Below are 27,799 nucleotides of genomic sequence, written 5' to 3' on the forward strand. Positions count from 1 at the left end.
GCTGAGACATGACAGATATTTAATTCATATCAAGCTATAATAAAATATAGATTTTATAAAGTTCACGCCATCTTCGAAGAAATTGAAGGAAAAATAAAAAATATTGTAATCACATAAGCTTATATTTCAATATAAACGAATAATAAGCAACAGTGCTAGCAAGTTGATCATTTGATAAACTTTTGAATGTGTACAATTTTAACTTCCAAAAATTAGAATTGAAGTGTAGGCTACAGGTGTTAGGCTACTAACAATTAATTCATATTTCGGCGTTGTCTCTTTCACGGCAGCTGATCGGGTTCCCGAGAACATTTAAGTCAGAAAAGACAAATTATCCAGAAACGAAAAACTTAAATGCACTGTTAAAATAATTACATAGCCTACTTGACAACGAATCTTTCTGGAAAGTTGCAACAACACATATTTCTGCATAACAAGTGCTTTATTTTATATCACGCTTTCTTCATAGGGTGAAAAAAAATGTTTGTCATCACATGAAAAACGGCTCATATAGATCGTTGGCCCATTTAGACTAGACTATGTTTAACCCACAGGACGAATTTGTTGAAAGTGTTAGCCTAACAAACGTGCAAAAATGCAATCCCCCTATAAGCGAAAAAAAAAATGTAGGCTAAAAAATAATTTGGTAACACTTATGTCATGATTAGGCTATTTCAATCAAATTAAACTTGGCTTTTTTCTATATTTTCATTCTTCCAATTAGGCTAAGCTAATTTCGTTGTTTTTACATGCTTTTCGCAAAAGTGCACATAACAAAACACTTTGCGCTAGTCTGTGTGTCAATTTTCATCAACTGGCTACACCGTGTTGGCTAATCGCCGTCATGGAACACGGAGCGTAGCCTTATGCACGCACAAATCTTTTCGCTTTCACTCGTTTGGTTAAGAGGTGCACACTTCTCAAGATTAGAGAAAGTCTTCCTGCAATCAAGCAGTGGTCTGCTTTTTTTTCTCAAAGTAGCCTTTATTGTGTAGACGTAGGCTAATGGTGACAACAAGCATTGCGCAAATGTGGGCATTATAGGCTGCTATGGCCAATCTGTATTTCATCACGATTTAGCTGTTAGGCCTACACTGTAAAAAGTGATCAGTTGATTTAACTTTTTTTCTTCTTTTTTTAAGTAAGGAAAGCCATTGCCATATGGGTAATTGAAAATTAAGTTAGGATATGTGAACTTGATAATTCCACATAACTTTTTTTCAAGCATGAAGTTTATTTAGGCCTACTTAATTTTAAGGCCTTTAAGTGAAGTCTACGGATCACCGTTTACAGTGTAGTAATTTAAGTAGGTGGATAATGTAGCTTTAATCGCAAGATAATTTGATAAGGCTACTATTAAGTTTAGTTGTAATTTTGCAGTTGTCCTGCAGGTGTCCTTATGATTTATTTAGCATGTGTAGGCCTATAACAATATTCGTTCAGTGACGATTTTTAAAAAAAGTGGGCATATGCTTTTGGAAGACAGCAATCATTTTACAAAGATTGCAAAGAAAACTAAAAAGTTATTAAAGTGTTACCACAAACGTTAAGCAATTTGAATTATTTTTAAAGAAGAGAATGTTTGAGGTATAAACGAAATATGATTGTATGCTTACATTTTGTTCGTTGCATTTTGAAAACTAAAAGATTAAAAAAAGATTCTGCACGACTGTAACGGGGAGCATCAAGTATATCCTATTGTAGCTGTTTTTTTTTTTGGTTTTTTTACAAGTTGCATATTACAAATGAGAGACTAGTTGTTCGTTAAAAAGAAGAAAGCAATCAGATATTGAGATATTCCTCTGTATAGGCCTAACATCCCACGTCCATAAAAGTCTCTCCATCTTAATCAGTGTTGGGAACGCTACTGATTTTCGCCGTGTTCTCAGTCCAGGGCTGGAGGTTCTGAAGTGCGAACAGAGAGCTGTTGTGAAGGCAGATTGGGTCCGGGGTAACAGGTTGGTTTATAGTCTTTTGAAAAGCTTCTTGCTGAAGTTGCATAAGAATTCGGTTCGCTTGTTGTCGCTCTGCCTCTCTCTCCTCTGCTGTCTGCCGCCTGTATGGATTTGGATCACAGGAGTCATTTAGTCGGTTTTTCCAGTCATGTTTTCTAATAGGCTATTGGCTAAATTATGACTTAAACTAAAGAATACTTAATTACAACAAATACAAACCAATAATGTTATTCTCTCTATCATAAATAGACTACCTCATAAATTGGATTTCCTAAAATAATTCTGACAGACCTTACGTGTCAATCGAATCCTTTTATTTATAAATAACAATCACTTTATTTTTTTGTCATTAATTCAATCATTACGTGCAGCTTATAAAATTGCACAATGCATTTTTATGTATATTTTACATAAATACATAAACACCTCTGGAAAAAAATTAAGAGATCCCTTAAGTCTCTTATTTTTTTCCAGAGCTGTATAGGCTATTAATTGGAAATATATAGCCTAATTCAATATAAATCACATTCCAGGTTATCGGTCTAGCCAAATCACAATATGATTTATTTGTCATATGTTGTAATAACCTATTAAATTAAATATCTATTTTATTTATATTTTAACTAAATATTAGGTTACATTAGCCTATTTTTCGTATAAAGCATGGACATCGTCATAACATCAATTATCCAGCTTCAGCCAACCCAACTAAGACTTTGAGCAACATTGGTTAGGCCTACAGTATCAGAGCATAATATGTCGCCATGATTACTCGATCATAATAGATTACTGACCCGGCTGTCTGCTGAACTGACTTCAGGTCTGTTCCTAAAGATCCAGGTCTAGCAGAATGTATAATAAAATGGTAAAAGCTGGAGTAAAAATGCATTGGTATAAGTCCATAATCAGTCAAAGAAAAGGGACACATCCAACCAATATTTGTCATTCAAAAATAAATGGAGCCAATTTGATATTTACTGAAGAATTGAATAGTGAACTGCATAAGCAGGCCTTACAAATCACCTATGGAATGCATTATGGAACTGACCCAACTGACCTCATAATGGGTTGCTTTAAAAACAAAATAACTTACTTAACTGAGTTTAGTGGGGAGACGACAAATAATGCATTACATGCGTGTGTTAAACGGCGATTAGATCACAAAAGCTCACCTCCATTTCGTTCTTCTGTTCTGGAACCATGTTTTGACTTGCGCATCAGTCATTTTAAGTGCTTTCGCTAAGGCTGCCCTCTCAGCTGACGCCAGATACTTCTGACGGTGGAAGCGTTTCTCCAGCTCGCAGATCTGGAGGCGCGTGAACGACGTCCGGGGCTTCTTCTTCTTCGGAGGGGTTCGGTTCTGATACGGGTGACCTATACGGCGTGTTACAGTGAACGGTGAGAGCGCCACTATATTGAGAGACAGATTGAAAGCAAGCGGAAGAAATCAGCAAAATGCCAGCGCCAAGCAGTGAGAAGCAATTGAGACTTCCAGGGGAGAAAGACGACTTTTGTCCCTTATAAAACATGCAACAATTACTAAATATTACATCGAATAAGTTCAGCCAAGCAAGCAGACAGGAATAGCCTATCTTTTTGGCATTTCCTCGTGTTAAATGTCACTGTAAGAATGTTTTGTCAGGGGTAAAATGATGTGCCTCATGGTAACATTTGAATTAGGCTGTGATTTTATCAGAATCAAAAAATTATTAAATTTGCATGAATCAAAGAGGGTCAAATCAATATTTTCACTTTTTACATCCTGTTATTAGTTTACATAATACTCCTAAAACAATGGCCATATATGCATGGGCACTTTTATATGGATTTTAATTTTGAAACTAGGCCTATTTTGGTTAATTCTAATTGGTTGCTAGGCAACGTGGGGGAGAGGACGCTGGCGTCGTCTGTTCGCCGCTTCTCCACCCACAACAAATCATGTTAATGTACTATTAGATTTACATTTTATTTTATTTCCTTATGTTTGTGACTAGTCTAACAGTCAGAGCTACAATTGGGACTGTTGCTGATTGCTGGCAGCCACTGAGAAGTCGTTGTTCGTCGTTTCGCCGTTTTCAACCGCTTCTCTAATGTTTACATTTGAATTGCTGCGGTTGGTTTCTGGTTTGGAGGACATTTTATGTTTCTCGCCGCGGGTGCTCACTGGTGGTCTCCCTTGGGCTTAAGCTGCATGGTGGCTGAAGTTTGCACCGGGCTAGCGTCATCCGGGCTCTCGTCGTCGGTGTCCGGCATGATGTTGGGATGTTCTGCTTCTCGGCTGCGCCGCTGTTCCGTCCTGCATTGCGACCGTGGAGCGACATCTGCGCCGGCCCCGGTGTGTCCACAGAAGTGCCCGGAGGAATGTTCTGCCTCCTGCATGGTGCTGCAGCGATCCCCATCGTTTGAATCATCATGAAGAAGACCCATCATCTGGTCTTCAGCTGTCGTGCCTCAGCGATGTCATCGGGACACTGCCGCTGGGAGAAATCTGAAACATGGAGTGGACCACAGTGTGCTGCGGAGCTAACAGAGACTTCCACCATCAGCTGTTTTCTGTTCACCATCAGCTCTGTTTCTGTTCACCATCAGCTCTGTTTCTGTTCACCATCAGCTCTGTTTCTGTTCACCATCAGCTCTGTTTCTGTTCACCATCAGCTCTGTTTCTGTTCACCATCAGCTCTGTTTCTGTTCACCATCAGCTCTGTTTCTGTTCACCATCAGCTCTGTTTCTGTTCACCATCAGCTCTGTTTCTGTTCACCATCAGCTCTGTTTCTGTTCTGTTTTCTGTGTTGGTTGATTGTTTGTAGTATTCTATATTTTTACTTGTTATTCATTTTTTTGTTGTTATTCCCCCCCCCCCCCCCCTTGTTGCACTTTGAGATTCTTCGGAATGAAAAGTGCATTATAAATAAAATCTATTATTATTATTATTATTATTTTTTCCTGTAGCCTGTGAATTTGCAGTGGGTGATAATGTGTTAAATATTCTAAACAATCGTTTATATGATTAATTCGTTAAACCAGTGGCATACTTATCTTTATAGTGTTTTTTATATATCGAACGTGCAGTTTTTTCCTTTATAATGTTGTCATAAACAAAATAGAAATGTGAGTGACTTCAACAATGAAGTCCTTGTACATTTTAATTCATGAATTTGATTTAAAAAAATTGAAGAAAAAGTTGTAACAGAGTTAAAACCTGACAACATAAATCGAAGTTTTCGACCGCTTTAGTTAGAATTTAATTGCCGATATTGTTACAACATGATGGAAACATTTTACAGTGCATTTTCGAGTTAGAACGGCAAATCCAATAATGCATAAACACCACTGAGAGTTCAGTGATTTCTATTACCTGTAAATCTCTCTTTGGTATATCTCCTGTTACTCTCCATCCATGGAAACGTTAATCCCGTAAGATTGTTAATGGTGCCCATGCTTCCCATACTTGGCACTGTGGAAGCGCTGGTGGGAATGGACGAGTGAACGCTGCTCAGCGGCCGGTGCGCCGGAACCCGGATCACTCCCGAAGAATTAAGGCAATTCCCATTCACATTCGTGCCCAAGTTCATGTTGTACGAGCCGTTGAGGGAACCAACGCTGCACGAGTTTCCATTGTATCCAGCCGAGTTATTGACGCTGTAGTTGCCAGTCATGGTATTGTAGGCTGTGCTGACTATGCAGCCCAAACCGTAGTCCAGGTCCTGCATTCTGGGGTTGGAAATCATGCAGCTCCCTTGGTCTGCATTGTTAAGAATCTGATCGATCCCAAAACTGATGGTGTCTGCGTGCGTCTGGTGAAGATGCGCTCCCATATGATCCATCGTGTGGAGAGGCGCGGGCTCCAGCGAGCCTACAGGATCCTCCACGTCACCCCAGTTATCATACAGCAACTAAAACGCAGTTTATTCCAGAGTTGTCGTTATCTAATAGCGTTGACTGCATGTGTGAGAAAGACTGAACTAGACGATTGTCTTTTTGCCTCCCTTTACCCTTATAGCTATAGCCTGCCGGATGGAGCCACGGGAACATCAATCAAAATGCCAAAGAGGCTGGGTAAAATTAAGCCTCCAATTCTGGGGTGAGAAACCCAATTGGCTAAAGAATACACGACGATTCTGTTCAACGAAACTCACTGGAATTCCCTCTTCAGCACAGGGCAACTCAAAAGAGAAGGTTTATTAAACCAGAACACAGGCGATTTTTTTAAGACACACACACACACAAAGACAAACTTTTCAATTACATTATCTTGGCTATGCAGTCTGTTGTTGAGAAATGTTGTCTTTGGGTCCCTGTAATCCTTGCGAAGAGTCATTTTCACTCTTGTTAGGCTACATCAGATCAATATTTGGTGACCATGAACTCTTATATTTCAAATGAATTACAGATGTTTGTCACTTTAGAGACAGATCAGTCACACTATAATTAAAATCTAGACCATACTGTCAACGATATTACATTTCATTGTGACATTAAATCTGAATAAAGCAATCATTTCTGACTCATTTCATTAATTCTTATTCATCAAAAAGGGATGATTATTCAGATTGCAACAATATGGGGAATAATGAAGGAAATTCTGGATGAAATATGTTTTCAGAAAATGTTTTTTTCTAATTTGAAATAATTGATTTTATTTAAATGTTGTTATAGTCACGATAGAATTGATTTATAATCCACATTCATTAGGAAAAATGCAGTGTGTTCACGTGTTAACGTTTGTTTTAATTATTCATTTGATTCAGTATGCATTAATCTTTCTAAATCAGAGAACAACAAAATAAATATGCAATATTACAAAAAACACTGTTAGGTTATCGATTCCTTCTGGAAGAAAGGGGGTGGTGATTATTTAACGTAAGATGCATTTAAGTATTAATATTTGATGGGGCTCCAGATTAATGCTGACCAAATGACCAACATTAAAGTTTAATGAAGTATGGTGTATATTGTCGTTGTGTAGGTAGACTTAATTATATAGCTTTTAAGTGTGTTAGTGCTTAAAAAATATCCTTAATGTGCCCTGCAACTAGTAAACGTTTGATTTAACTTAGGCTATATATTTTTTTTAAATATAGAAAAAACTATAGTTAAACTTTTATGTGATTATAGTATAGGCTATTGCGCGACTATGATTCCGCTGATGCAAATAACGTGACTGAATATAAACGATTTACATAAAAATAACTTTAATTTAAATTCATTCTTGTAATGATGAAATATTAGAAACTGCATTTTAAAGGAATTTATAAATTATATTTTAATAAAACTTCTCAGTATATTTTGGTGTGCGATTTGTCGAGGTTTTTCTCACCCCACCAAAATAGTCTTTCATGGCTTAAATTGCAAACGTTTTTTTTTATATAGTTAGCTACTGAAATGTGTTACGTACGTTTTGGTGTGGATGTTTTAATATAACATGAACCCAACCTTTCATTTCGGCTTCCTCGGAGATGATCACGTGAGCTCTATAGTTTCTTACCGATTTCCCAGCACGTTGAAACTGTCTGTGGTGCGTCAGTCTACCTGTGTAATGCTCGACATCTGATCCATCGGCGCTCACTGGCGCCACTGCCATCAGCTGCATCTCTGAGCGAAGTCGAGAGCGCACAGCCCTGCTGCTGACAGCTTCAAGTACATCTACATTGATGCAGCGCTTCCATCAAGAATTTAGCCCTGCCACATTTGCACCTCGCGTTGCTATATTCCAAATAATCTATCTGCAACAGCATCATTCTAAAAATGAAAACAGACATAGAGCAGCATCAGATTTGTTTTTCATTTAGTTCACTGCATACAATTTGAGACAGATCCATGTAAATATATCTTGGAGTTCATCTTTTGAGAAATGCCTGTGGAATGTTATTCCTCTAAACATAAAATAAGCATGACCAAAATTAATACTAGGCTATTAATACTAACTAATCTCACGCAGGTAAATCTATTCATTGGATATTTAAACCTCACTAACATTTAGGCCTATTGTAGAATTACAGTTCTCAGTTGTGCTATGGGAAATGGGCTTTTATTTTTGGAGGACAGAATGTCAGGTTCACTGTCTTTAACCTCTGAAATAGATTGATGAACTCAGCAAATACAGCTTCTTAATGCGTTATGTCAAAGGGGAAGGGACAGGGCTTTTTTTGTTGTTGTTTTTTGGCTTGTATTGTTAAAAAGGAAATACAAGGAAAGGTTAATTTGATTAACTACATGAAAAATGTACAATGCACCATAAACCTTTAAAAACATATTAAACAAGTAAGCTTTCATTCTCAAAATGTGTTTACCCTGTACTTTTCATATTGATCTGATTTAAAATGATGGTATGAAGCCAAGACGGCTCCTCAAGGAAGCGTGCAAGCAAAGTGTATGGCCTCTTTTAAATGTAGAAGGTGTAGCACTAAGGTGAGACAGAATATGTCTACTGAAAGCAAACTAGAATGATGACCAAGCACCGGTTAACAAATGTCCAGATCAGTTGTTGAGGTGATGAGGGACAGGACATCCATTAACTTGTTGTGTCTCCCATGCTAATGACTTGTTTTACTGGATAATGTGTCTGTCAAAACATAGTATGAACAATTATTTGATAAATTGCGCATCATTATAATATTTACTACAGTCTAGAAAGAAATTAAATGCTTTTGCCATGAGAGGATAACTTGACTAATGCTGCCTATAGTCAAATTCATTTGCAAGTGAATATGGCGAATTATTAAACTGGTTGTTTGCCACGAGGCCAAATTTAAGAAGTCAAAACAAGGTTATGTTATGACTCCATTCAGACATATAGTATGATGTCCTTCATCAAATAATACGAATGTTCATTAATGAGGTTATTATTGCTGCACAAGCTTATGCACAAGTGTTTCTAATGGATTATAATGCAATATAGTGCAATAACAGAAATACTCAGGTCAATTTAGCCACTGTGCACAAAAGTTATGTTAGATTGTATATGTTAAAATACTGAAATTGTATACCGGTATGTTAATAATTCTTAAAATGCAAACTGTCTCGTCAACTTTCATGTTTGACTACTTTGACGCTCAATCATACATAACAACACAACTTATGAACTAAACGCAACTCTCCATAATGCTTATTGCTCGTGATGGCTGCGCTGGACAGATCACTCCCAGGATGAATTGGAGTACAGATTTATTGTTTGAATCCCCGCTCCCACAAACACATGGGAAGTCTCATTTCATACTCCAGGCACCATGTGGATTCACTCTGCGGTTTAATAGTGGACTTGACACCCATGACAGCGGAAGTCACTGGATGGTGTGTCTGTCCTCTCGAGTGTGGGTGCATCCTGTCGCCTCTTTTATTTAGGGGAGGCGGTTGAAGCCGGCCTCACTTCCCTTTTCCACCCTGAATGCATCAGCCCAGCTGGGACCTGTTTACTTCACAGAGATGGATGGACTCATCCCACCAGCTACTGGTCATTACGTGTGAGATCAACACTATTGCTCCCCCTCCCAAGCTCCACGGACCAAACTGAAAAAAAAGCCTCTTCTCTAGCAGTCAGGCTGTACCATTAGCTGCTAGATTGCCAAAGTGAATATCCATAGTAACTAAGGATATTTTGATTATAAAAACATCAGATGCCTCCCTCTTGTACGATTTAAACTGTTTCATAGATTATTACATCAACAGATGAAAATGCAGACTTAAAGGGGTAGTTCACCCAAAAACCTTCTGTCATTTACTCACCCTCATGTTATAGTTGAAAAGTGTGTTATAAATAAAATCTATTATTATTATTATTATTATTATTATTATTATTATTATTATTAGAGCTGAATGGATTTATTTATTCTACAGAACACCCCATTAACTTTCATTGTATGGACTAAAAACGTTTTCAAATAATATTTTTAAAAAATCTAAACTTTCTTTTGATTAAATAGTTTAATTCACTTTTACGCAAACTATCCCTTTAAATACTGTTTTTATAAAATAAAGAAAAATGAAACAAGAAAGAATTATAGAGAAAAGCTGAAGGTAAAAAAAACTGGAGAGGGAAAAGCATGTGGGAAAAGAATACATATTAATCCAGCAATTTTACAATAAGCAGGGAGGGTGTCATTAATCAAAATTACATATTATATGTGACCTAATTTTTCTTTTTCATTATCTTCATTATATTCCAAACTCTGCAGCATCTACGCTGAATGCATAAAAAGATTTTCATACATATATTCATGATCACATTGCGGGAAAAGCAGGCAATATTTTTTCATTAAATCCCTGACTGTGATATCTTTGCATATGTATCGAAATGTTGAAAGATCAGGGAGTTATCCAAACAATGCCATTAATTTCCTTTATTATCAGCAGCGCAGCACGAGAGGCAAACAGAGGCATCATAATCTGTCATCACACGGTGCCTTCAACAGGTAGGCTGTTTTTGTGTTTATCTTTGCCTCCTTGTTCCCTCTCCCCTCGTCCCAATTATGCAGCTTGCTACACCATAACAAACAGGTCCACCAGCCCAAACCTACAAGCCAGAAACACAGCCACAGACTAGCTGGTGCCTGCACAGGCCTCGGGGGCTTTAGCTCACACCTAATGATCTGCTTTGACGGACAGAGGCTGTGGGCCAGAGCTTAGCGTCTCCCATGATACCTCACCCCCGACACAAACAGCAAGGTATGTGGCATCAGCTGATACACTGAGGGTACGTTTATTCCTTCGCAATTTTCACATACACAAGTCAACGTTGTCAAACGGGGGGATCTGCGGAAACAACTAAAAATACTGTATTATGCTGCCAGGCCAGTAGATGGCGATGTCATTTTGTAAAGAAACACTGCACACCTATAGACTAAACAGGTAATACGCATGCATATGACATTCCACGTTATCGTTTTTAAAAACTGTCACATTACACTACACCGTTGACGTGAATGTCCAAAACGCATAAAAAGTTTCCCGTTTTTAGTTGGCAACTGTGTCGTGTAAACAGCCCCTTATTTAAGACTGGCATTGACCCATCATTCAATATTACTTTAAAAAACATACCATTTTGATCTTCTTTGAAATGTATTCTGTCCATCTAGCGCTCTAATATCCTCATAAAGCACAAAGGAGAATAATTACTATGAATGTCTTTATATTTTGCACAGTTTTCTAGAAGACTATGAGATGGCTCAGAAAAAGAAAACAGACCGAAATGCATATGAGACATTTATCTAAGCCTTACAGCGCGGCAGGACAGACATCACTCTCAGGGGTCAAAGGTCATGTCTAATTGGGTGGAGAAAAGAAAACAAGCACTCTTTCAGGGTGGTAGATCTAAGAAGGGCTATCACAACAACTCAAAACAGAGGGGACTAAAACTTCAATAACTATTTCCATCATAGAGTCCATCATGAAGTCAATAAGGGTGAATGGGGGCAAAAATTACATTTTCCTTCATAACTCAAAGACTACTGCAGATATGCCTTTTTGTAAAATAAACATTTATATATGCAAAAAAAAGTGTACCTTTATTATATTTTAACTGTAGTCTAACAGTTTAAAATAATAATAATAATAATTTCAATGTTAATACTTATTAATATTAATGAACAGTTTCCTCCTTTATAACAGTTAACAGAGTTTAAACAAACAAATGCCCTCTGTAGATGAAATTGGAAAAGGAAAGGATGGCAAGGAAGCTGTCTTCCATTACGAATATCACCCCCTCTTATGTGTAGCTCATTTATAGTAATAGACTTATTCGTCCACGTTGCTCAAAAGAGAGATAGAAATCTTCTGTAACACTGTAGTGAAACAGTGAAATCATAGTTAAATCATGATCAATCAAATTTGATAATGTCAAATTTGATAATGACCAGAGATAATGACTTTTAACCTAGACATTAAACAGTTATAAAGGCATCAAACTTTAGGCAACAGAAGAAAAATTCTGGCAATCAATAAAAAATATTTCAAATAAAATAAATAAATAAAAGCAAATCCCCTACTTTGTCTCATGAACAGAGAACTCTGATGTGCATATGATGAGTTTCATCACACTTATTGTAGAACATGTTACATCTTTAAATAAGATCAGATACACCCCCCCCCCCCCTTAAATTCAGTTCTTGAATGCTTGAATGCTACATTTTTGTAGGCTATTAAAATATAATCATACATGTTTTACACTGACTCAAGGTAAAAGTTTCTCTGGTGAACGCTCTTGAGTATCATCTTAAGCTTTATCTCATTCGTGTTCACTCCACCAGACACAGGGGCTCAACTCTGCAGTACAAAAGCCAAAAATATCAGAGCGCCTAAGCACATTACATTGATGACTCCATCCAAACAAAATGGAATTATGTAGACATGCACTAACTTGGGTCTTGTGGGATTATGGAAAACCGTTCTTTCCCATCCCGCAATCAATGTGTAGTGGTGCTTTCTGAAATGTTGAGCATTCAGTGGCTCAAACTCTCACATACCTCTGTGATTCTGTTTCCTGAATAATACACACTTCCAAAAACAGCAGCCATACATCTGGGAAAGACATTTTTCTTTGCATACTGCAACCTTGGAAAAGAGAAAATAGTGACATGATGAATTAGGTCACATAAATTTCTATCCATAAGTAATACAGAGGCATTCATCTTGCACTTTAACGTTTTATTTATTGGAGATAGCACTTATTTTGTCAAGAAGAAGCTGGGAGAGAGTTATGCTCTCTTTAGCTGGGTAATGGTCAGCGGCCGCTTGACATCCTTCAGCCCAGTAAACAGTGTCAGGTCCTAACATTGCGCAGGCGCCACTCTTCGGGCTTACGGGGAAACGCACTCTTCATTCACATGTCAACATGACCCACGATAGCTGCGTAACCACCGCCAGTGTCCCCCCGGAAGAGAAGGGGGCAGGGAAGGGGACAACAATAATTATGATGCGCTGCTTTTGTTGGCTTTAATTGAACAAACTTTTAGTACATCCCCAAAAAACAACAAAGCAGTCAATTTGGTGGCAATTAAAACGGACTCATGTTGAGAAGTCATACTTGCTTACAACAACTGCCTTTCCCGCTGACAGGCCGATGATTGATTACAGGGCCCGGGTCGTCTTTTATAACGCGATAAGCCAAATTAAACCCTTGACTGCGGGGGCCCATCTGAGGTCTGGCTGGGCAAATTAAATCTCCTGCACTGATGTCTTTCTCTTCCTCTCATTCTCTTTTTTCCTCTTTCTCACCCTTCTTTCCTCCGTCTAGCTCTTTGTATGTCATACCAACAGACACTATATCACACGAAAAACGAGAGAGAGGAAAAGAAAGGAAACAAAACATGGCACAAATGGCCTCAATCTCTCAGGCGGCTCTCTGGGGACCGGCATGCCAGGTGATCTGAAGCAGCAGGAGAGCTGAGGACATTAAGACATATTAAACGTACTAAAGACTTAATGAAGTTCAGGCAAGCAGTGCCACAGTTGACTTTATTAGTTTACACCAGATTAATGAGGATAATCATTTAAGTGATGGAGATGGATTACCCTCCGCAAGATGCTCCTTGGCTCGGGCTGGCCCAGCCACAGACTGACAATGCTCCGTAGCCAGAGCCAGAACCAAGATTGAGAGATGGGAAAAGTAAGCCAGAAGTGAAATGCTTCATTCCGCCTTGCAATAAACTACAGGGCTGACGCTGCAAAAAAATAGAAAAAGAAAAAAAGAAAGTGGGGCAAAATGTTAGTGTAACAAAAAACACAAATATAAACTGTTTGGGGAGTACTGCAATTTAGCCATCATGATTGATCAGCAATTTCAGCAATATATCAATTTATGTGTACAGTGTCTTTAATAATACAGTTGTACAAAGATTAAGGTCTAGCCAATTCATATGAGAAGAAGTAAGAATTTGTACAAATACATGATCTAGCCATAAAGCCCTAATAAACCATGGAAATGTTCCCCTACCATAGAAATCATAGCAAACTATAAAAGTTGTTCCTTTTCATGAGACATAAAAATGTAAAATGTACAATATGTATGATTTTGCTATCTCATATGAATACTGATTATTGTCTGTTGGGTCTAGCCTATAAGTAAACACAGAGCCATGAAAAAAAATTAAATTTAAAACGATTAAAATGCATAACATTAAAAGAAAATTATAAATAAAAGGACATACGGGAGATTTGGGAGGAAACTCTGCTTGCTGCATCTGTTAAATATAAGATATGGGTAACATATCTACCAGAAAAATGCATTGAATTTATTAAAAAATATATTAGAGTTTAAATGTTTAGTCAGTGAGATTTTTTCTGTTTTTTGAAAGAAGTATTTTATGCTCACCAAAGCTGTATTTATTTATAATATATATATTTACATCTATCTATTTGAATATTTTTTAATTAATTTATTCCTGCATTATTACTCCAGTCTTCAGTGTCACGTGATCTTTCAGAAATCATTCTAATATGCTGATTTGGTGCTCAATTTTATTTTTATTGTTAAAAACAGTTGTGCTCTTTTTGTTTATTATTTTGTGGAAACGGTTACTATTTTTTTCCAGATTCTTTTTTGAACAGAAAGTCCAAAAGAACAGTGACATTATAAATGTTACATTACAGTAACATTATAGATGTCTGTACTGTCACTTTTGATACATTTTGGCCCATTCCCAATTCTATTTTATATGCCTAGCCCTCCCCCTCTTAAAAAAAAGAGTGGAAAGGGGAAGGGGTGAAAATATTCCCCTAAGAAATGGGACACCACTACTAAACCGTCATCATACGCCGTAGCTAGCTCATACGTCAAAGGAGATGCGCCGATGTTTATCAAATATGATGTTTATTAAATACAAACACATTTTCAGTTAGAACTCGTTTAAAAAAATGTTGCACTAAAATTGAATGGTTTAAACACATTTTAATAATCAAAAAGCATGTCTAAATAATTGAATTAAAAACAACAATTTACTAAAAACAATGTACTTTTTTTTATCCCCAGAAATGTTGTGTTGCATATTACAAATTTTCTGGCAATCAAATAGGCATAAAAACACTAATTCTAACACTAACACTAACTTGACTTTTTTGTCAAACAAGTGCTGCACAGCAGAGCTACTATTTTCATTTTTTTTTTTATTCTATTATTCTATAGTTATTATTAATATTATTGTTATTATTAGTAGTATTAGTAGTAGTATTACATTGAGACATACAATTTTACAGTAAAACTATAATATATTACTGTCACAATTTCAAGTTAAACCAAACTTTTATTTTGACCTTTGAGTTTGTGCGCTTTTTGTGATATAATATGAAGATAGATTTATCAAATGAAATGGTAAAATGCTCATGAAGTGACTCTCAGAGCGGCTCTGGAGCTGAAGTTCATGCATTCATGTCCTCATATATGCTGAAAGAACAGCGCATGCATGCTTCAGTGTGTGTGTGCCATCCATTCACACAGAGATACGCAGAACATGCAGGACTCCTATTTAAATAGTCTTTTTGCAGTTTAATATTCACAGACACTATTGCAGTTTTTGATTTAAGTGTACCTGCTTTTTAGTAATTCACAAAAAAAAGGTTGACAAATTCCATTCCTACCTCTAATAGTCTTTATAGTTCTGTTAAACAGATCTGTTCAATAGAACAGCAGGACATCAGGAACAATAATTGCTGTCAAGATGGACACAATCCATAGAAAAACTAATTTTTGAGCGATTAACCCAGCTCCACAACTGATTATATATGCATTCATTGCAGGTTGAATGGCTTTTTAAGGGAACCGCTCACATTCAGTGGCGTAATACAAAACAAAACTATTGTCATTGATTGTAACCTTAACTTCTATAAATATTTTCAAATACCCTGTAAAATATAACCTAAAGCCTAAAAACTGGCCACCAACACATGGCTCTGACAGGATATTGCCTTTCTGACAACAATAAAAGGGTCACACACACACAATCACCCACCCACCCACAAACTCAGTGCTGTATGAACCTTCCCAAGAAGGTTTAATTATTGTCTTTCATTTTCTTGCCTTCTCTAAGACAGATATCAGTGTCAAAGTGTGTGACAGATGGGAACACAGGGAAGGTACTTCGCCACATATACCCCACAAAATCAGTATCAACTAGCCCCCATACTCCAGCATGCGTCTACGTATCCGAAACATATGCAGCATCTTTTTAATGGCTGTCTCTTTTCATCTAATAAAGCGTAAGCAGGACTTCCCCAAATGATGATGGAAAGTCACACTTAAACATAAAGTCTGAAGAGCCCCATGCTGTTGAGTAATAGGGCATGAGACTGAGGGGACATCTGTCAGAAAAACTGCAAGAATACATCCTGTGGAGGACAGAGTTCAAATGGATGTTATACTGATGCCTGGCATACTGTAGTCTCATTCTAAACCGTTCTGTCTTATAAAGTACATCTGAACCATTGCTGCACACTGTAAATTCAAAATAAACTTAACCGAACATCTCGCAAAAACATTGCTGTTTTTGATTCTTTCTTTCTGCCGTTCTATGTCCTGTGCAAAACTATATGCCACTGAAATAAAAAACACTACTGTGTGAATAAATGGGTGAATGTGAGGCAATATGTAAAGCGCTTTGGTGGCCATGGGTCTGTTGAAAGCGCTATATGCAGTCCATTTACCATTTATAAGATTGTAACTCACAAGCTGGTTCTAATTAAACCACTACATTTTGCTTTGTAAGATTGCATGATACATAACAAATCATTTAAGGATGTTTTGAGGCCAATTGTAATAACTGAGAAAAACCATAAGCCGTTATGGTAAAAACTTCAGTAATAACACTTATTATACGTTTTAAAATAATAAAATATTTCTCTTTTTCAATAATACTATTGTTTTAGAAATAAAGTTAAAACTATTTTAAAATATTACTGTACATTTAAAAAATATATTTAAACAATTGAAAAAAAAAAATGTAATAATAAATGTAACAAATTGTCTCATATAGCTATAACAGCTACTTTTTTGCTCAATTTTATGTTCGGAAATGACAAAACACAAACTATGAAATTGATTAATTGTCCGGGTGAACAGCAAATTCAGGGTCAACTTAAGAAACACCTTATCGTAACAAACCCAGTGTGTTTTAGCTGCAGCCCAACCTAATAAAGCTTCATTTCAAGCTCGAGACCAGGAATAGACAGACACATGCAAATAGCTTCACTTTCAACAAAGTGATTCATCATCCTGACATGCTACAGAGATTCAAGACAATGCACATATTATTAAAGAATATACTCACCAGGGATAACCATTCAAATCAAAGACACATATTGCACCAACTACTTCAATTAAAAATTGATTAAACAGCTGATTCAATTGGAACATGGTATTACAACAATAATGCTGGAATACTTTTGTACAGCATAGTTGGGTGAGCAGGGGAGCAAAGTTACTTACAAAACTAATGTTTACTTGTCTAAAAGGTACACAGAGATGTTGTACATAACAGATCCTTCTCTTTCAGGTTGTTCTGCAGGAGAAAAAAGAAAAGAAGAAAGAAACAGCCTCTTATATCCATTTAATCTTGCGTTATGTCCATTTTGAAATAGAACTGCAAACAAACACCTTTCATTATGTTTAACTGATTGAATAAACATGCACAACCTCAGTCAGACATTTCATTGCAAAAGTGTATTATCTAATGTCACATAAATGTATGCAGTCATTCTGTATGCAATTCATTCTGCATTAGGTGCATCTGAATCATATCCCAGCTCACTGATATCATAAAAGTTTAAAGCAGATGTCAACTGCATAGACATTTGCATGGCCTTTCCAATAATGATGTGATGCAATGAATACTTGGAAATGCATATATGGAGCTCTTATATTACAGTGAAAGACTGATATCACCACATATGTAAATTATTAATAGCATGCATAGTAAAATACAGGCTTTGCATGAAGGCAAATGAAATCTTGACTAAATGAAATTTATAGCAGTGAAAAACAGCATATGAATATACGTGACTAGGGACAAAAAAATCAAAAAGTACATTAATATCCATGAGATTATATGAAGCAGTGGTGATTTTCCATCTTAAATATGAGCAAGAGATTAAAGAAAACCATTTTTCAAAACCAAATTTCCACAAATGTTCATCTGCCCTCTAGTGGTAAGAACACTGTCCCTCCACTAACAATGTGAACTGGAAATATGCACATAAAATTGACGGGCTTTAAATATTCTCATTCAGGATGCTGTGACGTCAGTGAAACCAGTTTTACAGGTGAAATAACTTATAGCAATTAGTGCATGTGTTAAATCTATTGTGATGTAATCTATGAAGCTTGATTCATTAGACTCATGCGACCTCTCTCGCTCTTGAAGGCCTGTTTGAGGTCATGTCAGCAGAAGCCTTTACTTATCAGGGTGAGTTATGGGCTTGTCTGCAGTAATGGCCTGTCAGACACTCACTCTGCCTGCCTTTCTGTTTTTCTCCTGTCCTTCCTCTCTTCTATCATGCATCAGCTCAGCTGAGCTACCACTGATCACTCTCCAAGATAAATGCACTCCTGTGTGTTTCTAAGAAAGTAATCCTTTATATTGCTATATGTTCATTATAACAACTATTGGCATAGTTATTTTGTAACTTAGTTTTGAAATCTCCACTACTCTTTTTAATACCGTAACATATTACAGTTTAATAATACCTTCATCATTTATTCATTTTTAATAAGTAAGCTTATTGTTCTACATTCTAATTTTGCACTTTTTTTATATTTGATATATTACTGTTTACAGTTTTGTCATGCCAACAAAATACAGTAAAGAACTGAAACAGAGCGCAGTCATGATGCAGTTTTTCAGTTATTATAACACCATATTTAAATAATATATTATTGGATGGCATAATTTATTGTAATTTATTGCAAGATGGAAAACCACCAATGTGTCATATAATCTCATGGATATTAATGTAATTTTATGATTTTTTTTGTATATTCATATGCTGTTTTTCACTGCTATAAATGAATATATATATGTACAGTCGTGGCCAAAATACTTGGTACCCTTGGTAAATATGATGAAATATTGCTGTAAAAAATAAATCTGCATTGTTTTTCCTTTTGATCTTTTATTTAAAAAATCACAAAAATCTAACCCTTTTCATTAAAGTAAAATAATTGAAAATGAGGGATACACATTATGATATATAATCACATTATGAAATTAATGATTTTCTCCAAAACATGTTGGCCACAATTGTTGGTACCCTTTTATTAAATTTTTTTTGCAGCCTCCTTTTCCCAAGATAACAGCTCTGAGTCTTCTTCTATAATGCCTGATGAGTTTGGAGAACAACTGAATAGAGATCAGAGACCATTCCTCCATATTGAATCTCTCCAGATCCTTCAGATTCACAGATCCATGTTGGTCCTTCTTCTTCAGTTCACCCCACTAATTTCCTATAGGGTTCAGGTCAGGAAACTGGGACGGTCATGGCAGAAGCTTCATTTTGTGCTCAGTGACACATTAGGATTAGGACAATATACACACACATCCTCTTTCAGGCAGATTTGTGACGTCTTTAGTTGATTGGAGCTTCTTCATTATTTCCCTGATGGTGGAAATGGGGATTTTCAATGCTTTAGCTATTTTCCTACAGCCTCTTTCTATTTTGTGAAGCTAAACAATATTTTGGTGCACATCAGAACTATATTTTTTGGTTTCACTCACTGATGAATGACTAAGGGAATTTGGCCTTTTTGCCTCCTTATATTTACACTCCTGTGAAACAAGACATCATAGCTGGACAATTTCATGTTCCTTGTCACCTTGGTGTGCTTTAAAATGTAAATATTAATGTAAATATACTTCAGAGATATTTTACTCATTTAAAATTCTAGGGGTACCAACAATTGTGGCCAATGTGTTTTAGAGAAAAGCGTTTATTTCATAATGTGATTTACCCCCGTTTGTCAATTTTTTAACTTAAATGAAAGGTTGGATTTTTGTGATTTTTTTAAATAAAAGATCAAAAGGATAAACAATGCAGATTGTTTTTTTACAGCCATATTTTATCATATTTACCAGGGGTACCAACAATTTTGACCACGACTGTACAGGTCATTCTAAAAAAATTAGCCTATTGTGATAAAGTTCATTATTTTCCATAATGTAATGATACAAATTAAACTTTCATATATTTTAGATTCATTGCACACCAACTGAAATATTTCAGGTCTTTTATTGTTATAATACTGATGATTTTGGCATACAGCTCATGAAAACCCAAAATCTCAAAAAATTAGCATATTTCATCCGACCAATAAAAGAAAAAAGTTTTTAATTCAAAAAAAGTCAACCTTCAAATAATTATGTTCAGTTATGCACTCAATACTTGGTCGGGAATCCTTTTGCAGAAATGACTGCTTCAGTGCGGCGTGGCATGGAGGCGATCAGCCTGTGGCACTGCTGAGGTGTTATGGAGGCCCAGGATGCTTCGATAGCGGCCTTAAGCTCATCCAGAGTGTTGGGTCTTGCGTCTCTCAACTTTCTCTTCACAATATCCCACAGATTCTTTATGGGGTTCAGGTCAGGAGAGTTGGCAGGCCAATTGAGCACAGCAATACCATGGTCAGTAAACCATTTACCAGTGGTTTTGGCACTGTGAGCAGGTGCCAGGTCGTGCTGAAAAAACGAAATTTTCATCTCCATAAAGCTTTTCAGCAGATGGAAGCATGAAGTGCTCCAAAATCTCCTGATAGCTAGCTGCATTGACCCTGCCCTTGATAAAACACAGTGGACCAACACCAGCAGCTGACATGGCACTCCAGACCATCACTGACTGTGGGTACTTGACACTGGACTTCAGGTATTTTGGCATTTCCTTCTCCCCAGTCTTCCTCCAGACTCTGGCTCCTTGATTTCCGAATGACATGCAAAATTTGCTTTCATCCGAAAAAAGTACTTTGGACCACTGAGCAACAGTCCAGTGCTGCTTCTCTGTAGCCCAAAAGTTGCTTGACCTGGGGAATGCGGCACCTGTAGCCCATTTCCTGCACACGCCTGTGCACGGTGGCGCTGGATGTTTCTACTCCAGACTCAGTCCACTGCTTCCGCAGGTCCCCCAAGGTCTGGAATCGGTCCTTCTCCACAATCTTCCTCAGGGTCCGGTCACCTTCTCGTTGTGCAGCGTTTTTTGCCACACTTTTTCCTTCCCACAGACTTCCCACTGAGGTGCCTTGATACAGCATTCTGGGAACAGCCTATTCGTTCAGAAATTTCTTTCTGTGTCTTACCCTCTTGCTTGAGGGTGTCAATGATGGCCTTCTGGACAGCAGTCAGGTCGGCAGTCTTACCCTTGATTGCGGTTTTGAGTAATGAACCAGGCTGGGAGTTTTTAAAAGCCTCAGGAATCTTTTGCAGGTGTTTAGAGTTAATTAGTTGATTCAGATGATTAGGTTAATAGCTCGTTTAGAGTACCTTTTCATGATATGCACATTTTTTTAAATTCTGTATGCCAAAATCATCAGTATTAAAACAATAAAATACCTGAAATATTTCAGTTGGAGTGCAATGAATCTAAAATATATGAAAGTTTAATTTTTATCATTACATTATGGAAAATAATGAACTTTATCACATCTTGACACAAAGTATATATATATACATAAGTATCTTTACCAAATTGATTACTTTGAATTTTAATGTAACTTATTTAATTTAAACATTAATGTAAACTGTAATGGGCAATTAATGCAAACAGCAAAAGGTGATTCGCAGTATGCAAAAGCACCCTAAGATACATTTCTGCTTTTATACACCTTGCAGAATATGCATATTTTGAATAATTTAAAGAAAATAACAGGGATCTGGGATCATTAAAATTGCATGTTACTTTTATTTAGTACTGTCCTTAATAAGCTATTTTACATAGATGATTAAAAGTAACCTTCCAAGCCCACACTATAGTAATGGCCAAAACACGTTGTCCATAATTATTGGCACCCTTTTATTAAATACTTTTTGTTTTTGCAACCTCTTTTTGCCAAGATAACAGCTCTGAGACTTCTAAAATGCCTGATGAGTTTGGAGAACACCTGACAAGAGATCAGAGACCATTCCACCGTACAGAATCTCTCCAGATCCTTCAGATTCCCAGCTCCATGGGTGCTTCTCAATATCTCTCCTCGTTTCCTCGCTCCTCCGTCCTCCATTCTATGACCCGGAAACCGATGGAGCTCAGCCATCTTGAAGGAGATCTCAATTCTGCAAATTAATTGCACCGCGAGGAGGTGAGAATTCGAGGAGTGAGGAGGCTTCCTGAGGAGTCGTGAGCAAGAATATACTGGAGTATCCCTTGCGTGTTTTATCAACTAAACGTGACACACGCATTCATTTTCCTCCCTCTTCACCTCGTGCCCCAGTTTATTCTTTATTATTATTATTATGTTTTCATGTACAAGACACAAATGTTTGTCAAATAACAACACCTGACAGTTGCAGAATTATATCAAAGCACAAGAAAATGAAAGAAACAAATAGAGAAACAAATAGAAACTAATATTACTGGAATTTGTTGTTAATAATAACTGGTAATATTAATTAAAATATGGACAAATGTGGTAGCTATTTTGTGGAGGTTGAAGCTTACAATACAAATAGTTATCTCTAATGTTCAAGAATCCCAACTAAATCCAGCGGGGCAGTCATCATTAATTGGCAACACTTTGAAGTGACGTTAAAGTGAGCAAGGCCGACGATATATCACTTCACTTGATTCAATTCCTCCGTCCTCGCGTCTTTTCCTCGCATCCTTCCCTCGCATCCTGAAGGGGTGGAGCTAAAGCGCGAGAAAAGGAAGCTAAGAAAGGAAACGAGGATGCACAAATAAGAATTGGGAAGCACCCCATGTTAGTGCTTCTTCTCTTCAGTTCACCCCACTCATTTTCTATAGGGTTCAGGTCAGGGAACTTGGATGGTCATGGCAGAATCTATATTTTGTGTGCAGAGACACAATTGTGTGTTGATTTTGATGTTTGTTTTGGATTATTGTTCTGACTTGTTCAAACTTTCCTCCTCACCTTGCAATAAAACGACATAGACAAACGTCCTCTTCCTTTTAAATGCTTTAGCTGTTTTTTTGAAGCAGCTTTCTCTTTTGTGAAGCTCATCAATATTTTGCTGCACATCAGAACCATATTCTTTGGTTTGGTTAATTAAGGGAATTTGGCCTTTGTGTTTCTTCATATTTATACTCCTGTAAAACAAGAAGTCATAGCAAGACAATTGTATGTTCCTAGTCACCCTGGTGTGCTAAAAAAATTAAATATTAATGGGAATATACTTCAGAGATTTTACTCATAAAAAATTCTAGGGGTGCCAACTGCCAATAATTGTGGCCAACATGTTTTGGAGAAAATTTTTTATTTAATCATGTGATTTTCCCCCGACTTTTTTTTTTTTTTTACTTCAATGAAAGGTTACGTTCAAAGACATTTTTTTGAAGGATGAACAATGCAGATATATTTCACACACACACACACAAAGTGCAGAGTTGCGGGCATAAAGATTAATTTTCATCAAATTTGACTTTCTTTGTAATATCTTTTAAGAACTATTCAGTTATCTCCAATTAGCTGGTATTTTCCATATTTAAAATCAAAGTATACCTCACTTCCTCTCCTGCTCTGGTTTCCCAGAATGATTGAGTCTGCTTGTTCCTATGCCTGGACTGTGCTCTCTCTCAGCTGTGAATGAATCTCTGATGGGTGGGTCCAGACAGCATGCAGGCCTCTCCTCTACTCTCCCCAGGGCACTGAGCAGCACTTCCACACACCAGAGGTCACTTCAGTAAGATAACAGAGGGCCAGGGGTCAGGGATCTCCTTATTCTTATCAACTGCCTTGGTCATACTTGAAAACAGAAACAATATTAAAATATTTACAGATATTTAGGTCACCATGTCTCCTCCTATAGTAGGCTATGCCTAAGCAAGCATATACATAGATAGGCTACATGTTAGGCCTACTGAACGAGGGGCAAAACAAAAAACGAAAGCTGTCAGCACTCAGCAGCGGCCAGAAATCGCTATTGTATTTTGCAACGCGGAAGTAAGTTATTTTCTGTGAATGCGCTAGACTTCTATTCGTTAGGCTATTAACTAGAATAAAAATGTGCTGGAGCCTAAACTGTAAAACAATTTGCACTGTAAACCATTGTGTTTCTTATGATAATAAATATACCAGACAGCAAATGGCCCATCGGTTTGTGCTATCAAGCTGCATAACGGGCTGTTTAGCTAAAACAGTCTGGCCTGACTCCGGAAGCATCGCATGGTCGCACACTGCTCTGAAAAATAAGGGAAGTTTGATTAAGATTAACAACCACTGGTTCGGTGTAGTTTCATTTATAAGCATATTGTACTATTATGAAAAAAATATCATTCAAATTACCAATATGTTTTCTAACAGTTTAGGCTAGGCCTAGCTATCTTTGGCAGACGCGTAGGCCTAATCTGAAAGACTTGTAGCCTACATTGTCTGGCGTAGGCTAGGCCTACTTATGATATTTACACATTTAAGAACGTGATTAACAGCTACTTTGTGCTTGTCTGTGCAAGTGTGTCCCCTTTTAATTGAAAAAAAAACCACTCAATTCGAGCAGCCTCTGTTGTTATGGTTACCTCTTCTGTTATCGGGAGGCCATTTAGACCACAGATATGTATACGTATCTATGATTTAGACTACCTGTAATCCAACTTTTGTGGTTATTGAAAAACACGACTGAAACGTAGCCTACATATAATTGTACGTAAAAAAAAAAAAAAACATGTTTATATGATATCATATAAGATCAAAGTATACCTCACTTCCTCTCCTGCTCCTCTTCTATATATGTGTGTGTGTGTGTGTGTGTAGGCTATGTATATATTATTTTTAAACATTCAAGTCCTTTAATTCACTACCCGAAACCCGATTCTCACCTGGTCGCAACATCTGCGCACGTGTTGTTAAGTGTGTTAAATACATCTCACCACTAGATGGCGCAATAAGACCAAAAAAGCAACGATGATTGAGCACTCAGAGAAACATGACTATTAGACCACACGATGGCAGCCTTTCTTTTAACAACCCTCCCAAAACGGGTTACTAATATTATTCGAGTTGTCCATGTAGCATGAAAAAAAAGCTCTGCTCTCAAAGTTTAGGAAATTGCTTAAAAGTATTTTTTAATCCTCTCTTTAGTAGGCTTACTTTTACATTTGCAAGTAGGTTATTCATTATCATTTTATATGCTACACTATGAATATTCTCGAAGTAGCCAAGTCTCTCTATCCGTTAGGCCTACTTTTAATTAAGTTTGAGGTGCTTTATTGTGGCATGAAGCAGGGCAATGTTTTTTTTTTTACGTATTTAGGCTACAGCGTTGCTGCGTGCAATTAAAATTATGAGATTCGTGCAAAACAACAAAAGATGAGAGATAAAAAAATATATTTGATAAAGAAAAATAAAATAAATAACATTGAAGAACGAGTTTACAAGTAGGCCAAAAGTAAATCATTAGAATAAAATATGAAAAGGCATCTGTAGCTGAATAGATTACGTTTCTCTCTCTCTCTCGTCGCTCATATTCCTGCTTTCAGAATTTCTTCACGATTATTACTTTCTTTCAGACGTTATTTCAGAAATGTTTTATTTTCCACTGTTAAATAATTGTAGGTTATATTCATATTTTTATATAATTTAATCTATATGCAGAGGGTAAAGATGTGATTTTAAAATGTTAATCAATTAACTAAATGGTCTTGAGTTTACTATTTACAGACCTTATAGCCTGCAAAGTCCCCCCATATAGTCTACTGTTTGTTATAATCAGACAAAAACACCTAAAAGGCAGGTCAGAGGACAATCAGCACTTACTGATTCGAGCGTGTTTCATTTGAATGGACTCCACTGGAATGCCATCTTGTCCTCCGACATACAAGCGCTACTGAAAATATGAAATGCTGTGTGCCATTATGTTTTCTTTGAGTTCAATATACTAAACTCTTTTCTATTGGCAAAACAAAAAGCAAAAATGATTGGAATTAGTGTTTCTTATATTTCCCTCTGTATCACATGTTGAGAATGCAATTACAATAACCTGATGTAGAAGCAGATGAGGTGGGGTCCATCAGTAGAAAAAGAAGGAAAAAAATCAATATGACAACTTCTACATTATAATCTGAAAACAGAAATGAAATACACTACCTGCATGTCTATTATAAAGGAAAAATAGGCTTAGAGGTGAAAATATATTAAGGCTCTTCATCTCTCTGGCGCTTATGGGTAAATCTAAATCAATTATAAATCAATCAATAATAAAAACTATTATTGTTGTAAATAATAAACGATAAAGAAAAATAACAGCAAAAGAAATACGCTTATATGTTCCTGCTATAAAAATATAAAAATGTCTAAATATTAGTAATCATGCATGCTTCGAAGGTGGGCGATAAAAAAGGGATTTTCGTGGCAAATTACACATATGAAAGCTCTGCTCCCAGGGCTCACTTTCAAACACACACACACAGCTCCTATGTTGAATAGGCCTCTTTCCCCTTTAAATCTTAGACATTTTGACAGGACACATTAAGATCTGCCTGCTCAGCATGAACACATCATAAAACTGGACAGGCAATTTCTGTTTTCACCAAATAGCCAGGCTAACTCGTTCTGCATCTTTGATTTTAATACACTAGACACGCAGCTTAGCAGCGAGGGAGGGGAAAAAAATATCTGGCTAGGTATATTTTTCGAGTTAAGCTCCTCAACTCCCTTAGATCCATTTTTCCGTTTGAATTATCAACTAGAATTTGATTAATATGCAAATTCGAGGCGGAAAAGTCTTGTATAATTCTTTCAGTGGAGAGTAATTAATCAACAGTTAAAGAAAATTAATACATATATCAATTTTGTCAGGGACATGCTTAGTTCAATCGTCCGTAAAATTGAAGTTTGAAGTATTAAGGGGGTCCCACAGAAGCGCTATAACTAAAACACAGGAATCCACCCCTATTTAGTGATCAATCAAGCTTTCCCCTCAGGTTAATCTGCTTAATTTTTCAACTCGAATCATACACTTTTATGACATCTAGTCTCGCATGCAGTCGATGAAAAGTTTTTAAAAATGTTAACTGTGTGAAAGGATAAATCCATCCATCTATCTATCTCTGAATATTAAAAAAAAGTATATATATATATATATAACATTTTAATTAATGCATGATGCATGAAAATCGCTGTTTTTTTTAATCAAACAATTAGCCAGAAAAAAAGGAAGGGTAAATGGTTGAGGAGAGAGAGAGAGAGAGAGAGAGAGAGAGAGAGAGAGAGAGAGAGAGAGAGAGAGAGAGAGGTGGGGGGGGGGCTGCAAACCCCATTGTTTCAGCAGGGACTCATGCATCAAACTTCAATTTTCCGGACGATTGAATTAGAGATTTTTTTCCTCTCTCTCTTGAGCTGAAATACACTTAAGACTTTGGGATTAATTACCACGTTATGCTCTTTCAGATTGTAGTATTACTTATCTTTGCCACATTTGACAACACCTCATAAAATAAGGAACTGAACCCCACCAGCTCGCGCGCCCCTTATATATCAGCAGCCCTTATATACATTTTCCACTTTCTGCCTGTTCAAACAGCGCGAAGAGAGAGGGACTGACTTACCGTGGATAAGGACATCCGAGTCTTCTCATTTGTGAGCTGGCATTAAATACGCCCCTCTGGTCTGTGTGTTTGGTGTGGGCTAATAAGTAACCTAAACGTTTAAAGTTCGATAGAAAACGGTAAACCACCACACACACAGGTTATACAAAAGCCGTGTGGTGATTATATTGCA

The 27,799-nt window shown here is 36.8% G+C and overlaps 1 protein-coding gene across 3 annotated transcripts; it reads right to left on the reverse strand.

Moving 5' to 3' along the window:
• Positions 1-2: 2 nt before the first annotated feature.
• tlx1 (T cell leukemia homeobox 1) lies at positions 3-27,673 on the reverse strand. 3 transcript variants are annotated; one of them, XM_067421293.1, is made up of 10 exons: positions 27,628-27,673; positions 25,838-25,907; positions 23,588-23,763; positions 17,366-17,438; positions 13,462-13,610; positions 12,414-12,501; positions 7,486-7,695; positions 5,312-5,849; positions 3,128-3,365; positions 3-2,056 (listed from the first exon to the last, which is right to left on the reverse strand). In XM_067421293.1, the coding sequence occupies exons 7-10, from the start codon at positions 7,510-7,512 to the stop codon at positions 1,846-1,848; spliced, it is 1,014 nt and encodes a 337-aa protein (XP_067277394.1). In that variant the 5' UTR covers positions 7,513-7,695; positions 12,414-12,501; positions 13,462-13,610; positions 17,366-17,438; positions 23,588-23,763; positions 25,838-25,907; positions 27,628-27,673; the 3' UTR covers positions 3-1,845. The 3 variants fall into 3 exon arrangements, with proteins under 3 accessions (XP_067277394.1, XP_067277395.1, XP_067277396.1); XM_067421294.1 differs by lacking the exons at positions 25,838-25,907; positions 27,628-27,673 and having other exon boundaries at positions 23,588-23,764; XM_067421295.1 differs by lacking the exons at positions 23,588-23,763; positions 25,838-25,907; positions 27,628-27,673 and adding an exon at positions 23,000-23,132.
• Between the last annotated feature and the right edge of the window lie 126 nt (positions 27,674-27,799).

Source organism: Pseudorasbora parva, chromosome 17 (genome assembly GCF_024679245.1).
Source record: "Pseudorasbora parva isolate DD20220531a chromosome 17, ASM2467924v1, whole genome shotgun sequence".
Classification (NCBI taxonomy): Eukaryota; Metazoa; Chordata; class Actinopteri; order Cypriniformes; family Gobionidae; genus Pseudorasbora; species Pseudorasbora parva.

Excerpts from the sequence above, each read along its gene's own strand:
- tlx1 (XM_067421293.1), bottom strand. The coding sequence starts at position 7,512 with ATGGATCAGATGTCGAGCATTACACAG. Across the intron at positions 5,850-7,485 it reads AGATGTCGAGCATTACACAG|TTGCTGTATGATAACTGGGG; the intron begins GTAGACTGACGC and ends ACTGCGTTTTAG. Across the intron at positions 3,366-5,311 it reads TACCAAAGAGAGATTTACAG|TGGCGCTCTCACCGTTCACT; the intron begins GTAATAGAAATC and ends CTCTCAATATAG.